This window comes from Talpa occidentalis, unplaced genomic scaffold, assembly GCF_014898055.3.
Source record: "Talpa occidentalis isolate TD23 unplaced genomic scaffold, MPIMG_talOcc4v2.1 talOcc4.5, whole genome shotgun sequence".
In the NCBI taxonomy this organism is placed as follows: domain Eukaryota; kingdom Metazoa; phylum Chordata; class Mammalia; order Eulipotyphla; family Talpidae; genus Talpa; species Talpa occidentalis.
Window position 1 is genome coordinate 81,855,481 of NW_023604861.1, and position 16,937 is coordinate 81,872,417.

General features: G+C 36.2%; 1 protein-coding gene across 1 annotated transcript in view; it reads left to right on the forward strand.

Annotated features, from left to right (window-relative positions):
- Positions 1-16,691, forward strand: part of GMCL1 (germ cell-less 1, spermatogenesis associated) — a 42,499-nt gene extending 25,808 nt beyond the window's left edge. The window contains exons 10-14 of the mRNA XM_037527543.1: positions 2,496-2,565; positions 5,509-5,584; positions 11,005-11,150; positions 13,599-13,686; positions 15,348-16,691. Of these exons, the coding sequence (XP_037383440.1) occupies positions 2,496-2,565; positions 5,509-5,584; positions 11,005-11,150; positions 13,599-13,686; positions 15,348-15,476 (509 nt within the window). The 3' untranslated portion in view covers positions 15,477-16,691. The remainder of the gene's footprint in view (positions 1-2,495; positions 2,566-5,508; positions 5,585-11,004; positions 11,151-13,598; positions 13,687-15,347) is intronic.
- Positions 16,692-16,937: the final 246 nt, after the last annotated feature.

Genomic DNA, 16,937 nt, shown 5'->3' on the forward strand with positions numbered 1-16,937 from the left:
TGAAGCTGTCCGCAGCCTCTGCAGTGCCGGTTCAATCCCCACCAGCCTCGGAGCAAACCTCTCTTATCTCGCCCGCTACTCCCCTCAGCAGTGTACTTTGGTCAATCTGCCTGTTCTGTTCCCCACTCTGTCTCTGGTGAATCTTCTCACCCTCCTGCGCTTCTGGCCTGTACCCTGGCTCTTGTATAAAAAATAATAATAATAATAACTTTTCAAAAATATAAAGTACTTAAACTTATTCTCACTATGTGGAATTTTCTTGAAAGGTACCTTTTCAAAATCTTTACACTAAACACTAACTTTGCCAAAAAGGATTCTGCAAACTCTGCTTAATGTACCTGCCTTTTGGAGTTCTGATGGTATATAGTCATATTAAAAATTCTCTTTAAAGGAACCCGCTTCACTTTTTTCCTTTCATTACATGTTTTTCAAATTTATTTTAGCAGAGATTCTTTTTGTTCCCTTGTATTAGATGCCAACATTTCATTTGAATTATATTACTTATTTTGGGCCTGCTGCTACTGAATGAACTATCTGTGACCAGAAAGATTTCTAGCTTGACATTAAAGTTACTAGAACTTAAATTTTAAAGCGTTTTCATGGGCTGCATCTTACACGATATTCAGGAATTTCATGTGTGTTTCCATTTCATTCCATTTTAATTTATACAATAGCTGGGGTACAGGCCAGAGGCACTGGAGGTGAGAGGATTCACCAGAGACAGAGCAGGGAGCAGAACAGGCAGACATACTGAAAGCACTGCTGAGGGCAGCAGCTGGCGAGACAGGAGAGGTCTGCCATGCCATGTGGGAATCTCCCTGGCTGGCTGGGAATCGAACCCTGCTGCAGAGGCTGTGGACAGCTTCACAGCACTGCTCTCAACCCACTGCACCACCAAGGAGACCCCTTCTTCCAATTTTAAATGAACCATGAAAAAACCATAGTCTGTGACTAGATCAATGAATTTCAAATTGCAGATATAACCATTAGTGAGTTTAGAAATATTTTAATGAGAACAGACCCATTTTTTTGTTTGCTTTTAATAAAATACAGGACAGAATTTTAAAATCCAAGTGCATTGCAAATAAAGCTATGTATGTATGTATGTATACTGAATCATATAAACTTTTGTTAAAGTCTTTACCTACTGAAGCCAAATTGTCTGTGGCCTTGCCATTTCTCAGTTATTTCTCATAACAGCAAGAATTTTATTTTGGAAAAAAAAAAAAGACATATCCAAATAGTTTTCCAGAAAGGCATTAATAAATCAGTGAAATCATCTAGATACTTTATTAAGACTTACAGAGTGAGGCCTGCCAGGTGGCGCAAGGGTTAAAACGCAACCTATGTAGCTATCCGCAGCCATTGCAGCATGAGTTTGATCCCCAGCCAGGGAGCTACCCACATGGTGCAGCAGACCTCTCCTGACTCGCCCACTGCTCCCCTCAGCAGTGTATTTCAGTCTATCTGCCTGTTCTGTTCCTCACTCTGTCTCTGGTGACTTCTCTCGCTGCCCCGCCTCCCCCGCATACCTCTGGCCTGTACCCCAGTTCTTGTATGCATAAATAAATCTTTAAAAAAAAAAAAAAGAATTAGAGTGAAAATCTAGACTTATATCACACTATGGGTTTCCCCTTTCCTTTAGATAGAGATTGAGAAATCATTTAATTTTAAAATATAGAAAATTTAACCTTTAGGTAGGGACTAAATAAGAGCAGAAAAATAAATATGGCTCTAAGCCAGTTCTACTTATATTTTTAATAAATCTGTTTTAATATAAAATACTGAAAATTTCAGTTTTTATAGATTTGTGGGAGAAACAACATATAGTCATTATTTAAGGAAAATATAATTTTTATTCCATTTAGACTAAATTAAAATCTTTTAGTAATAGTGATCTAAATTTAATATGCCAAAATTACTTCTTGAATGTATGATTCACCCTATTTAGAATTTTCCACTAATTGTCATTTTTAGATAATTCAATACAGGGATAATCCATTATTCGATTTTCTGTTAAAAACTTCTGTAGAAATTGAAATACTAGGCCTCCCCGGGGGCACAGAGGGTTGTGAAGTTGTCCGCAGCCTCTGCAGTGCTGGTTCAATTCCTGGCCGGCCAGGGAGATTCCCACATGGCGTGGCAGACCTCTCCTGCCGCCCTCTGCTCCCCTCAGCAGTGTATTTCCATCCTTCTGCCAATTTTGCTCCCTGCTCTGTCTCTGGTAAATTCTCTCAACCTCCCATGCCTCTGGCTTGTACCCCAGCACTTGTATAAATAAATCTTTAAGAAAAAAAAAAAAAAGTTGAAAATACTGCTTTAGGTATAAACAAAACAAGATGTTCACTCCATTACAGCCTATTTGTAAAATATAAATTACCAACTTTATTTGTTGCTTTTTCAAATGAATTTAGAAATGGTCATAATCTTACCTAAATATTTTTTGCTCCTCCATAGTTCTTATTCTTATATATATATATATATTTACATTTTAGAATGGTTATCTTCTGTATATAAACAGCAGTGGCTTGCTATGCTTCGGGCAGAACAAGACAGTGAGGTGGGGTAAGTATATTATACCATCCTTCAATAAAAAACTTACTTGCTTTGAATTTTTTTAATGTATTCATTAGATTAAAAAGTCAAGAGCTATTGAAGGTAGAGAAATCATAGTAAACTTCTATTTCTATAACATCAGTCTGATCTTTCTGGTCAGTTAGATAGTATAATGACATGTTTGATTGTCATTTGCTATGTTGAATCATTCATATACTTTGTTTCATTTAAATTATTTTCTTTCAAGATATTAGAATATTACTTGAAGAATGCTTTCATAAAGCATGATTATCATATTTACATGTAGGTAGAGCTAATTTTTTTGTTTATGGTAGTCTTATTAATGTAAAGTTTTTGGAGATCTCTGAGTCTAAAATGAATTAACATTTGGTTACAAATGCCTTCCCCAGAAGCACTTGACCCCTACAAAATATTTTTGTACTTACTTTAAGGAAAAATATATCGTGCTTTGCAATTCACAGATACTAGTACTTCCACATTTGTTATCTGATGTTTAACTATCTCCTTAGAATATACAATGTAATGAAATAATCCATCTGTGAGTATGTAGTGTAGGCCTTAAGTTCATTTTTTTGCCCTTGATCACTCTTAATCCATTTTTGTACTCCAAAGAAATTTCTAAAATAATGGCCTATTTATGTGCGTGTATGAAAGTGCAATATAAATTCATGATAATAATTATGAGGTTTTTACCTAGGGTTCATTTTTGTATTTTATATCCCATCTTTTTCCAAATATATTCACAGCATACTTATTCAGCATACAGTAAGATTGTTGAAACAGGAATAATAAAGCAGAAACCAAAAAATGAGGGTTGACTATTTGATAGAATTCAGATTTGAAGCATTTTCTATGTACATTATTTTGTAAATCATCTTTTATATATTTTTTTAATTTTGATAAATTTCTTCATAAATTTTTTCACCTGTATCATTACTGATTTTAAAATAGAGTCTCACCTAAGAGGCTGAACATGAGTGATTTTTTTTACCCTTACAAATAATAGGATATTGCCCCTAGTGTAGAGTTCTTTTCCACAGACACTAAGCATTAGGACACTGTTGTCAGGCTACTAAAGTGAAGAAGACTATTCCCTGGAACATTAAGTCAAAATCTAGTAGACTCCCTCCAGCATCCTTCTCTTCTAAACTCTTAGCAAGGATATCTTTCTAAAGCAGAAATATAATGGTGTTACTTCTACTCCTCAATGTTCAGGGACATTTGGTGATAGTTAGGGGTTATTGTTTTTTCTTATATGTGAGAGAGATATATGTGTGTGTGTGTGTTTGTGTGGAATTCCGATGTGAAAAAATAGATTCCGATATGGAAGAATAGAATTTGTCCATTTCTTCTAGATTATCCAGTTTATTAACATAAAGATGTTCATAGCAGTTTTTTCTGGTCCTCTGTATTTCTATGCAGATTGTTGTAATTTCTCCTCTTCTAATTCTATTTATTAGTTTTTTCCCTTTTTTCTTCTTTAGGCTAGCTATAGAGATTTGTCTGTATTATTTATCTTTTCAATGAACCAGCTGTGGTTTCACTGATTTTTTGAACTGACCTTTTGATTTTTTTTTTCCTGTTTTAATATATATATGTGTGTGTGGTTTTTGGTAGTCTCAAGGTTTCCATGTATATTATTGTGGCATCTGCAAACAGTGATAGTTTTACTTATTCTTTCCCAGTTTGAATTTTTTTTATCTTTCTCTTGCCTAATTGCTCTAGCTGGGACTAATAATACTATGTTGAGTAGCAGTGGTTTAATATATTCTTTTTCTAGTTCCTTAAGGTATAAGGCTAGGTTATTGAGCTATTTCTTGTTTCTTGATGTAGGCTTGTATTACTACATACTTTTGTGTCCCATTGGTTCTGGTAGCTTGTGTCTTTGTTCATCTCCAGTATTGTTAAATTTCACCTCTGATTTCCTTGGTAACCTAAAAGTTATTTGTAGCATGCTGTCTAGTCTCCCCATGTTTGAGATTTTTCCCTCTTTGTTCTTGTAGTTGATAGCTAGTTTGATATACCATTGTGATCAGAGAAGATACTTGGTATACTTCAGTCTTCATAATTATATTGACACTTATTTTGTGACCCACCATGTCTATCCTGGAGAATATTCTATGTATACTCAGGTTTTTGGTGGTGAGGTGCCCTATAAATATCTGTTAAGCCCATGTGGTTTGATTCTTTATTTCAGGTGATTGTTTTCTTGTTGATGTTCTATCTAGTTGATCTGTCCATTGGTGAAAGTTGGTCAATAACAATCCCAAGGGGTGGACTCTCTTCTACGTATCCTCTGTGTCACCTGTGTTTGTCTCTGATGTCCAAGTGGTGTTCCAGTTTTGCCCCAAGCCATAGATCTCTTTTTACATAGTGTACCTCTAATTAACTGATAGATGATCCTCTTGGGAGCAAAACAAAGAAACTCATCTGTTGCTATCTCAGCACATTTTAAAGTATGGTACCAAGTAAAGATGAATTGATAAATTCTACAGCTGTTTTCTATTAAATAATGAGTTTGTATGATTACTACATAAAAAAGGCTTGTATATGAAACACCTAATGGTAGGTGATAGCAAGTCTTAAATAATGGATTTTAATTTATTTTACTTAGTAAAGTAAGTGTTGTATATTATTAGTGAGGAGAATTATTCGGACATTTTTCTCCATTCTTTTCTGGTTTGGCTGAGCTCTAATATATTAACAGAAGTCTGGACAATAAGTGAAACATTAAAGATTTAAATCTTTTCTAATTAGCAGAGGCAGTGGACTAAATTTAATCAGTGCATTCTTATGTTTACCTTTAACACAAAAATTTAATTTTAAGTCTCGTAGCAAGTTTATCTGTTCTTTTTAACTCACAATTCTTTTTAAATTGCCAGTTGCCTGCTTTCTGTGAGATTTCATGTCTTATATATTACATATTTCTAGACCTCAAGAAATCAATAAAGAAGAACTAGAGGGAAATAGCATGAGGTGTGGTAGAAAGCTTTCCAAAGATGGTGAAGTAAGTATGGGTCATATTCTCTTCATATTATACTATTAAGGCAAGATACATGTTAAGTAACAAAGATGACAGCTGTCATAGCTCAGAAGAGCTTTTTTAGTACAGTTTCTCTTGCATTACCTCCTGGACCAGGTTCCTGATACATGGTAGTAATAATTAATTATTTGGCCTTACATGATAACTTTGTGGATCCAGATAAGAAATAGAGAAGAGGATTCCTCAGAAATTAAGATAAGTGGGCATCCCTGGTGGCGCAGAGGGTTGAGCGCAGCACTGTGAGGCTGTCTGCAGCCTCTGCAGTGCAGGTTTGATTCCCAGCCTGCCAGGGAGAAACCCACATGGCGCAGCCGACCTCTCCTGCCTCGCCCGCTGCTCCCCTCAGCAGTGTCTTTGGTCCGTCTGCCTGTTATACTCCCCACTCTGTCTCTGATGAATTCTCTCACCTTCCTGTGCCTCTGACTGTATCCCAGTTCTTGTATAAATAAATAAATCTTAAAAAAAAAACTCTTAAAAAAAAAAGAAATTAAGATAAGTAAGATGTTATATAGGAACTGTTACACAGTATTAAAAGTGATTTTTTTCTATTTTACAATTACCATAAATCAAAGACATTCAAACTCTGCTACCCACATTAATAATGCTTTTTCCAGGGCCTCCCGGGTGGCGCAAGGGGTTAAGCATCAACACTATAAAGCTGTCTAAAGCCTGCAGAGGCAGGAGGAGGGACAGGGATCAAAGGGAGGAGGGAGGGAGGAGCACAGGGGACTGAGGTGATGGTGCACAGGTGCACTGGTGAAGGAAACCCCATGGCGAACTACACCTGAGGGGAGAGGAAGCAAATATTGTTCAAAAGTGAACAATGATGTAAAAAAAAATTAATATTAAAAAATAAATAAAAAACAAGCAAAGCCATTGCAGCACGAGTTCAATATCCGGCCAGGAAGGTGACCCACATGGTGCAGCAGACCTTTCCTGTCTCACCCATTGCTCCCCTCAGCAGTGTATTTCAGTCATTCTGCCTGTTCTGCTCCCTACTCTGTCTCTGGTGAGTCCTCTCCTCTGGCACCTGCCCCCCGCACCTCTGGCCAGCACCCCAGCTCTTGTATACATAAATAAATAAATCTTTTTTTAAAAAGATTTAAATGTGTTTTACTGGAAACACATTTACTACCTAATATAAATGTGTTTTAGTGGAAAAAAAGTATTATGAAATAATGCTTTTGCTGTGTCCAAAAATTGTGATTTCTATTTGATTTTTTTAAAAAGCTGATTGTGTCTGAGTTGAATTTATTTTACAACCCACAATGGGACATGAACTACTTTTTTTTTTAATGCATACAAGAACTGTAGGGAACAGAACAGGCAGAACTGTAACAGGGTGTAAAAGGGGGGATTGTAACAGGGTGGTCCCCAGGAAAGGGGGAGGTTCCAGATTCCCTGCCCCACCCAAGGGAGGGTGGAGCTGAGCAGGAAGAGGAGAAGCTGGAGAAGAGACTAAGGAAGGAAGGAAGCAGGATGGAGCCAGGAGACCTGAAAGAGGCACATGGAGCCTAGAGACATGTAAAGAAACTGCGCTTGTCTTTTGGTCGTGGACTGGGTGACACAGATGTGGGTGAGACCCGTGGGGAGGTGACCATGGCAGCTTTTATCTTGATGTTGATTTTGCTCTTTTCCTTCCGGGCTTGTCCGGTTGTTTGTGACCCTTTTCTGTGGGTCCCCACTGGAAGATGCTTTAGACTTGTGGCAGGCTTTGGGGCCTTGCTCTGGGCCGACCCCATATGGATGGAGTTTTACCCACGAGGGGACGGGTAACTTTGGGTGCTTCATTTAGAAACTAGACTCTTTGCCTTACCTGTATTGTTTCCTAGTTTTTATTAAAGTTCCTTCCCATTAAAGTGTCATATGTTTTGTGTTGATGCGGCGGATGGCAGAACCCATTTAGAATAGGCAGGTTTGCGGGGTTTTTGGGCTGCCCCTCTCCCTGTCCTATAACAGAACTACTGAAATACACTGCTGAGGGGATCAGCGGGCGAGACAGGAGAGGTCTGCTGCGCCATGTGGATTAGCTCCCTAGCTGGGGATGGAACTCAAGCCTCAGTGTCTGGCGATAGATGAATAGCACTGAGACTTAATCCCTGCACCACCAGGGAGGCCCAGGACATGAACTATTTTTTTAAAAATTCTATCCTAATTGTAATTTTCATCTTGAAAAAATATTCAGCCTAATGTAGATTACCATTTTTCTCCACACTTTTCCTCATTCTATTTTTAATTTTTAAGTTATTTTATGTTTTTATGGATAGTTGTGATAAATTTTCAGAGTATGAAAGAGTAGTAGATGTCTCTCTACTCCTTGTTGCTTCCTGATATTATTCCTCCCTAATCATTGAACCACAACTCTTTTGAAGCATATGCACTGACTATAGCACTGACTACCACCACTGTGGCCATCATTCACTGGCTCACTGTCTTTATCACTGCTCTTGTTATCATGCTTGGTGATAGCAGGGTCTGCGGTCCCTGACCTTCCTTCCCCCAGTGATCTTGTGGTCTGCTTTACCTCAGGTACTCATTCCTGTGAACGTAGCCTTAATTTCTTGCATTACTGATACACTCCCTTCAGAAATTCCCATTTCAAGCATCCTATTTTCAGACTCCTATTATCTTTCTAGCAGTTACCTCTACCTGGATTCCAACAATTTTTTAACCCCCTGGGATGTACATTACATTGTTCTCACTACCTTCTCCCCATCACCTCATTACATTCCTACTTCTTTCTTTACTTATATTTTACGTCCCTTCTTAAAATTGGTCCTTGACTTAACTCTGTCAAACTTATCTGACTAAATCCCAGTCTTTTTAAATCCCAAATTTCCATTTACTCAGTGCTTGCTTCCAAATAGATGTGACTAAAGAAAAACATACTTCAGCAGGTTTCACTTGAATGTTTGTAACCACAAGCTTCAAATAAATCCTTAGTGCTTTGTGATGATCCTTTTTGCATCTCTCTAGTGAATTTGTCATTCCACTATTTGAGTAGATTTATTGTTCCACTATTTAAGTAATTCTCATACCTTGTTCTTAACTGATTGACTGAATTTGTCATTCCACTATTTGAGTGGATTTATTGTTCCACTATTTAAATAATTCTCATACCTTGTTCTTAACTGGTTGACTTTTCTCTTCATTGGGAAAATAAAAGCAATAGGGAGAAAATCTGTACATCCTCCTACCAACAGTTCTACCAATCAACCTACATCTGTTGTCTTCTATCATAGTCTGTTCCCTCCCCTTGTGATGATTCCATCTGTTTCACCTCTTCAAAAGCTTTGCACTACTAGCTGTTATCTCCCTCTCCTGCATCTTTAGTTTTTCTTTTCTACTGAATCATTCTCATTTGGCAAATAACATGCTGCAGCATCACCCATCTTAAACCATATCCTGACCCTGCACTCCCTTTAAGCAAAACTCACTGAAAAAAGTTGCCTGTATTTGTTGTCTATACTTCCTGTTTTCTGATCCTCTCTTGAACATTCCTTTGTCTCCAGTGATTTCTATATTGCCGAATCAAGGAGTTAGTTTTTAATTTTAGTTTTTTGTCTTGTAAAGCACTTGACAACATCACACATCTGTTCACTCCTTGGATATTTTCTCCATTTGACTTCAGAGACAGCAACTCTGCTTTCTTCCTATTTCATTAGCTGCTGCTTCTAACACTTTGCTAGATAATTCTCCTCTTTCTCCACAAATAATAGTGTGATTACATGTTCAGAACTTGGACAACTTCTCTATCTATGCTCACTCTTAAGTGATTTCATCTAGTCCTATGACTTTACACTGATGACTCTTTACTACAGATTCATATATGCAACTACTCTCTTGACATCTTTCTTAGAGTACTGATAACATCTCAAATGTAATAGTCCAAGCTAAGCTCTTTGATTTTCATCCCCAAACTTCCTCTTTTCCAAGTATTTTCGAGCCTATAAATGTCCCCTCTGTTCATCCATTGCATAAGCTCCAAACTTTGTGTTTCTTCTTTCTTTCTTGCCACACCTGGCTTTCTAAATACAGTCTTAGCATGTCTACCATAACCACCCAAGTCTAAGGCACCATTATCACTTGCCTGGGCTTTTGTTGTAACCTCTTAACTGCCTTCCCTATTTTTATTCTTGCTCTTCTACATTCTATTTTTTACACAACAGTCAAAGTCATCTTTTTAAAATGCAAGTTAGAGCATGTCATTTCCTTCCCTAAAACTCTCCACTAGCCTCTGCTACATTTAGAAGAAATCCAAACTCTTCCTTACTGTGGACTATTCCACCCTATATTTTCTGGTCCCTAACTGATTCTCTGAGCTCTTCTTCAGAATCTGTCTCCCTCAGGTATTGTCCTAATTACATAGCCCTTCTTGCTGTTCCTAAAATATACCCAGCATGTTTTCATCTCCAGAACTTTATACTTGCTGTTCTCTGTCTAGGTCATACTCTCCCCAGATAGCTACCTAGTCTTCTTAGTTGACTCACCTAGCATGTCCTTAAAGAGACTTTCCTTGACTGTGTTTCTGAATCAGCAGACTCCCCAGTTGCTAGCTTCCCTTCTCTATCCTGTCATTCTTTCCTGGCATTCTACTGTGTTTTCTTCCATTGCATTCCAATTCATATATATTATTCGACTCTTCTCCTTTCACACAGACATAATATACATTCTACTAGTGCAGAAATGTCTTTACCTCTATTTCATCAATGCCTAGAGTAATGCCTGGTATATAATAAGTGCTCAACAGGTAACTAACTGGTGAACTAGTGCTGTATTCAGAGTGTCAACCTGACACTTGAAACCCTAACTTTACTTTCCTGTACCACATAATGTCACCTAATAGCCTTTAATTGACTGTCAGGTGATAGATTAAACCAATTGTGAACATCATGATGGGATTTAAAACAATTCAATTGTTTATCTGTTGACCAGTTAATTAAGGTATTTTAACAGTATTTTTAAAGTAAGGTAGATATTAATGGGTTCTTATTATATACATTAGACTCCTAATCCCCTGTCTCCTAAGCTATATATACTTAGAGTTGCAGTGAGAAGTCATATTACTTATGATAGAATTATAGTTGGAGAGATAATGAAGCCGATCATGAAGAAGATATTAGGAAAAAACCTTAAGGAATAATAATCATAAACACTGCTTTCCTGGTTTTGATGTATATTAATTTGTATGGTAAACCTTATATATATTTACAGATATTTTCTGTGTGGTAAGTGACAAGGGAAAGCACAAATGAAAAGTTGGGATTCATGAGAGAAATATTTGCAATGAGTCAGAGAAAAAGAAATAGGTATTTTGAGCTTTTTTACTTTTGAATTGCTAATGTAATAAACTAAAATAAGTCTTTCTCTTTTGTATTTCTTAGTACTGCTGGCGGTGGACAGGTTTTAACTTTGGCTTTGACCTGCTTGTAACGTACACCAATCGATACATCATTTTCAAACGCAATACACTGAATCAGCCATGTAGTGGATCTGTCAGTTTACAACCGCGAAGGAGCATTGCATTTAGGTAGAGAAATCCCTACCCCATTCTTCCTGACTCCAGGGGAAAAAACCTTACCTTGATAATTTACACCAAAAACAATAGAACTTTGGTAAGAGACTGTTATATATATGAAAGTACAAGGAAATGATAAGGCTCCACTTCTATGAAATGTATAATAATCAAAATCATAAAATCTGGAATGTCAGAGAAAAAGAACAGGCCAGGATATGAATGACCAAGTTGACACTGGGTGTGAAGCTGTTAACTTACTGCTATTCGTACCAAGTAAGAAGTTTAATATGTAGTGAACTATTTTCCAGGAAAACATTTCTGGTATTATTTTAAATTTTCTATAAGATTTGACCTATTGACTTTGACTGATAGTTGAGCTGGCCATCTTTTTCTGGGGAGGATACTAACAAATTGGAAAACAGCTTAATGAGCAAATTATTTAAAAGTCATATATTTATACTTATACCAAAATAAAAAAATAATTCAAAATGAATCAAAGCATAAGAGCTAAAACTATAACTCTGAGGAGAAAGCCTAGGTTAAAAACTTCATGACAATGGATATGGAAATGGCAAGGATTTTTCCAATATGAGACCAACACACAAGCAAGACTCTTATGCATCAAAATATTAGCAGAGTGGAAGGATAACTTAAAATGGGAAAAAATTATTTGCTACCATACAGATGATAAGGAGATAGCATCCAGAATATATAGGGAATTCCTGAAACTACAAGACTTTTTTTTTTTTTTTTTTTTTGCATAGAAGAATGAGGGTGTAGGCCAGAGGTGTGGGGGTGAGGATTCACCAGAGACAGAGAGGGGAGCAAAACAGATTGATTTATCGAAATACACTGCTAAGGGGAGCAGCGGGTTAAGACAGGAGAGGTCTGCTGTGCCGTGTGGGTTAGCTCTCTGGCCAGGCATCGAACCCAGGTCGTAGTGATAGTGCTGAGTCTTAACCCAAAGGCCACCAGGGAGGTCCCCCAGAAAGACAACTTGATTAAAAAATGGACAAAGGACTTAAACATTTCTCAAAAAAAGATAACACAAATGGCCAATAAGTAGATGTCAGTGTCACTAATCATTAGGAAAATGCAAATCTAAACCACAGTGAGATATCACCTCACACCCATTTAGGGTGGCTATTATACAAAAAAACAAAAACTAACTTATTATTTTGGACCTTTGGGCATTGCTGGTGGGAATGTAAAATGGTGCATCATTTGGGGAAAATGGTATTGCATTTCCTCAAAAAACTAAATGGAATCACCATGTGATCAAGAAATTCCTCTTCTTAAGAAGGAATAAATTCTGACACATGCTACAACATGGATGAACCTTGAAGACATTATGCTAAGTGAAATAGGCCAGTAATGGGCCTCCCTGGTGGTGCAAGGGTTTAAGATGCAGCCACTGTAGTACAAGTCCCTGGCCAGGGAGCTACCCATATAGCGCAGCAGACCTCTCCTGACTCACCCGCTGCTCCCCTCAGTATATTTCAGTAAATCCGCCTGTTCTGCTCCCCGCTCTGTCTCTGGTGAATCCTCTCAACCCCCACCCCCACATCTCTGTTCTGTACCCCAGTTCTTGTATGCATAAATAAATAAATGGATGGATGGAAGGGAGGGAGAAAGGGATGGGAGAGAGAGAAAGGAGGGAAAGAAGAGAGGGAAGAGAGAGAGAGAGAGAGAGAGAGAGAAAAGATACAAGAAAAATGAAGACGGGCCTCCCCTGGTGGTGCAGCGGGTTGAGCACAGTGCTGTGAAGCTGTCCACAGACTCTGCAGCACTGGTTCGATTCCCGGCTGGGTGGGGAGAAACCCACATGGTGCGGCAGACCTCTCCTGTCTCACCCACTGCTCCCCTCAGCAATGTCTTCTGTCCGTCTGCATGTTCTGTTCCCTGCTCTATCTATGGTGAATCCTCTCACCCTCCCGCACATCTGGCCTGTACCCCAGTTCTTGTATGCATAAATAAAAGAAGGAGAAGGGAGGGGAGGGAGCCAGTCACAAAAAGACATTATACTCTATGATTCTACTCTCTATAGAATAGACAGATTCATAGAGACAGAAAATAAGGTGGTGGTTGTTATGGGCTGGGGTAAGAAGAAATAGGGAGCACCAGGTACAGAGTTTCACTTGTAGCACATAGAACAGTTCTGCAGATATTGATGATGGCAATAGCAGAACAGTGTGAATATATTTAATGCACATAATTATATACTTGAAAATAAAAATGGTAAATTTTGTGTTTTATAATGATAAAAATATCTTATTTTTATATCTTCATTATGTATAATATTGGCACAAGCTTATAAAACTGAATCAGTATAGTTGATAAACCGATGGAGAATATTAAAAGCTTATCAAGAATATAGAAGAAAAATATTAAAATGAGATAGTACTTATTTTAATTTGTGATTTAAAAATCATGTTTTTTATGTATTTTTTTTAATCCTAGATTACGTTTGGCTTCTTTCGATAGCAGTGGAAAATTAATATGTAGTAGAACTACTGGCTATCAAATACTTACACTTGAAAAGGATCAGGTATGGCAGATTACTTTTCTGTTAATTGTTTTTTAATAGTATTTATTTTTTGAATCCTCTTGAAATTTTTAAGAAGTGCTAACATTTAATTTAAAGATTGGTGTGAAAGTTCTGTAAAGATAAAGATGAAAGTAACAGTCACTTTTGCATAATTTACCCCACTCTGGACATGTAATTAAGATGAAAAAAAGAATACAATTTTATTTGAGGGACAGGGAAAAGCAGGTAATAGGAAATAATTATTTATCCTGAATATCATCTTTAAAAAGTTACAAATCTTAATTGCTTTACCCATTGTGTTCATAAGTACATTTATTTTTACATTAATAGCAAAATCCTTAGAGATAACCCAGTATGTGTCCACATCTCCTGAGTACTATAGCACAATAGGTTTATTAAATGACAGACATCTGTAATACTCCCAAATTTATCTCTAATGCCATTTGTTTCTTTTATATTATAAGTTTCAGTGATGTATAAATGTCATGGTACGAAAGTAAACCATTTTTAGAAAATAAAATGAGAGCTATTAAAACATTGAGGAATTTTACTTCTATTAAAACTAAACCACCATTTCAAAGAGAGCAGTCTATATTAATAAACAGCCTATGGTCTCCATAGTTAGAAGTTAGGAATATAGAGATATTGTGCGTGTGTGACATTTGTATTCCCTACCTCCTTTGTCCAAATATATTTTGATGCTCCCCCAATACATAGGCAGAGTCTAGTTGTACCGAAGTCTGAGCCTAAGTTAATCACTCAAAAGGTTCCAGTTTTAGTTCCTCTTCATCACAGGAGAACATGCCACAGTAAAATTTAAAACTCTAGATGGATGTAAAGTGTTTAATAGTGTATTTTTCAAGATGTATAGAATACGGTAAAACTAATGCATATTACTGCAGAGAAGCTTTCCAAGTATTCAAAAAAGAGGAGTTCTTATTTCAGTGCTGCTGCTTTTAACTCTACAAGTACTTTTCCTGTTCACCAAATGCATCTGGTAAAAAGCCCCAAATGGGGATCTATAACATAAGTGAAGATTCAATTTGTGGTTCTCAGGTGTATTATCAATTCCTGTCTCTGGGATTTCAAGGCACTCTCTTGTGTATTGATATAACTGAACCTGAAACTGATTTTACAGGATATTTTACATTCAGGAGACAGTAGAGACAGTGGGGAATTTTAGAGCAGGAACTAGGGTTGGTGCTGAATCCCCATCTTCTGCCTTATCACTTGCTGTACTTAAGGCCTATCAGAAATTAAAAATCCTTGTATTTCTGGACTCTTTCTACTTATAAAATATGTAGATTCTTAATACAAATTTTTGCAATAATGAAAATAACTTACATTATTGAGTACTGCTTTTATAGCTGCCTTTGCTGAGCCATTCTTTGTACATTGTCTCAATTATTCCACAATGTAATTCTGCTAGGTAGATGCTCTTATTGTCCTCATTTTATAGTGAGGAAGCTGCACCTGACTTGTTCAAGGTCACACAGCTAATAGATGGGAATTTTGAGATTTGAGTGGTGACTCTCAGACTTCAGATTAAAGCTCTTACTCAGTATAGTCTCCTTCACTTCATTTTATTTAACAGTTTGGTTTTCTGTTCTAGTTTTTTTTAATATTACTCTTGTCATTAAATCTATAAATCTGTTTTATAGGAACAAGTAGTGATGAACTTGGACAGCAGGCTTTTGATCTTCCCTTTGTATATCTGCTGTAACTTCCTGTATATATCACCAGAAAAAAGACCTGAAAATAATCGTCATCCAGAAAATCCAGAAAACTGAGGATCTCATCACTTGGAAACAATAGCACTTTGAAAACTCTTTTGGCCAGCTTTCACTTAATGGCCCTACTCATATTCACATTTAAGGTGACTAACAATGACAAAGGCCTTATGAACTGTATAAATAATACAGAAGACTATTGTTATCTTCATCATATTTCTATGCATATATGAAACAACATTTTAAAGCCAAGAAAATATCTGTCATACCATTTCTGTTACGAAGATGTCAACTCACGCTTTAATTTTAGCATCAGTAGAAAATTGCTGTAGGTAAAATTTCACATTTTTTGCAGACAACTATAGATTTAATTTTTAGCTTAAACTTTGATCCTACCTAATGTTAATGAACCTCAGTTATCCATCTGTAAAATTCTTTTTATTTGGCTAAAAAAATGCTAAAGGAATAATTTGACCAGTTATATTCTTTAAAATGGATGTGTTTAAAAGCTGTCCTTTAACTTTTTCAACTTCTTTTTATGATTCCTCCCCTTATTCTGACATCTTCCCAATCTATACTTGTTTTTCATCATTAACTGCCTTAGGTTTGGAGACTGAGATAAGAAACATAAGCATTTTCATGTTATTTTGCTTTTAATTTAGCTTTCCCAGGATTTTAGCAAAAAAAAAAAAAAAAAAAATCAGCCTCAAAACTTTCAGATGAACTTGAATGGAACAGAAAATCAATTTGATTCTGAGGATATTCTTTTGCCTTACATGTTTTTTCTTCGACATTCTGTACAACTTTATTATGAGGTTGTGGGTTATTTTTATACTATATAGTACACTTTAAACTTTCATATTTCATATTCTCAGATCTTTAGAATTATTTTATGTTCAAATTTTAGTTGGGAAACCTATTTCCCACTTAAGCTCAGGACTTTATAACCTCTGAATTGAGTGCCTTTGCGTTACACATGCTTATAGAAATTTCATAGTAATTGTAAATAAGGACAGAGGATCTCATATAGAGCTGATGATAAAACATTAATGTAAAAATAGAACTTATTTTTGTCAAAAATGAGGTGTACATTTTTCATGATTTATATTTGTTGGCTTCTTGTGTTTACTGCTATTTTGAAAATAGCCATGTTCATTTTCTTCCCAGGTAGCGTGAGTACTTTTTGTGGTTAATGTATAATTTTAGTATGTTTTTCAAAATGGGAATCATTTTTATGTATATGTACAAATAATAAATACCCATTTGGAAAAAGAATAAATAAATTCATATAAAGTGGACCAAAAAAACTTTAGTTGAAATCATAATTTTTTTTCTTTCTTGTAAGGTTTTTTCCAATTACATTTAACTTTTGGAATTTATTAATATTTTTTCTTCCCCAATACTATGTCCATAGATTTATAAATTGCTTTTGGCCTTTCACAATTCATTCTCTTCTTGAACCTTTTAAATGCCTCCCATCTACACCTCAAAAACTATAGTTTAGATGTTTTGAAAATAATT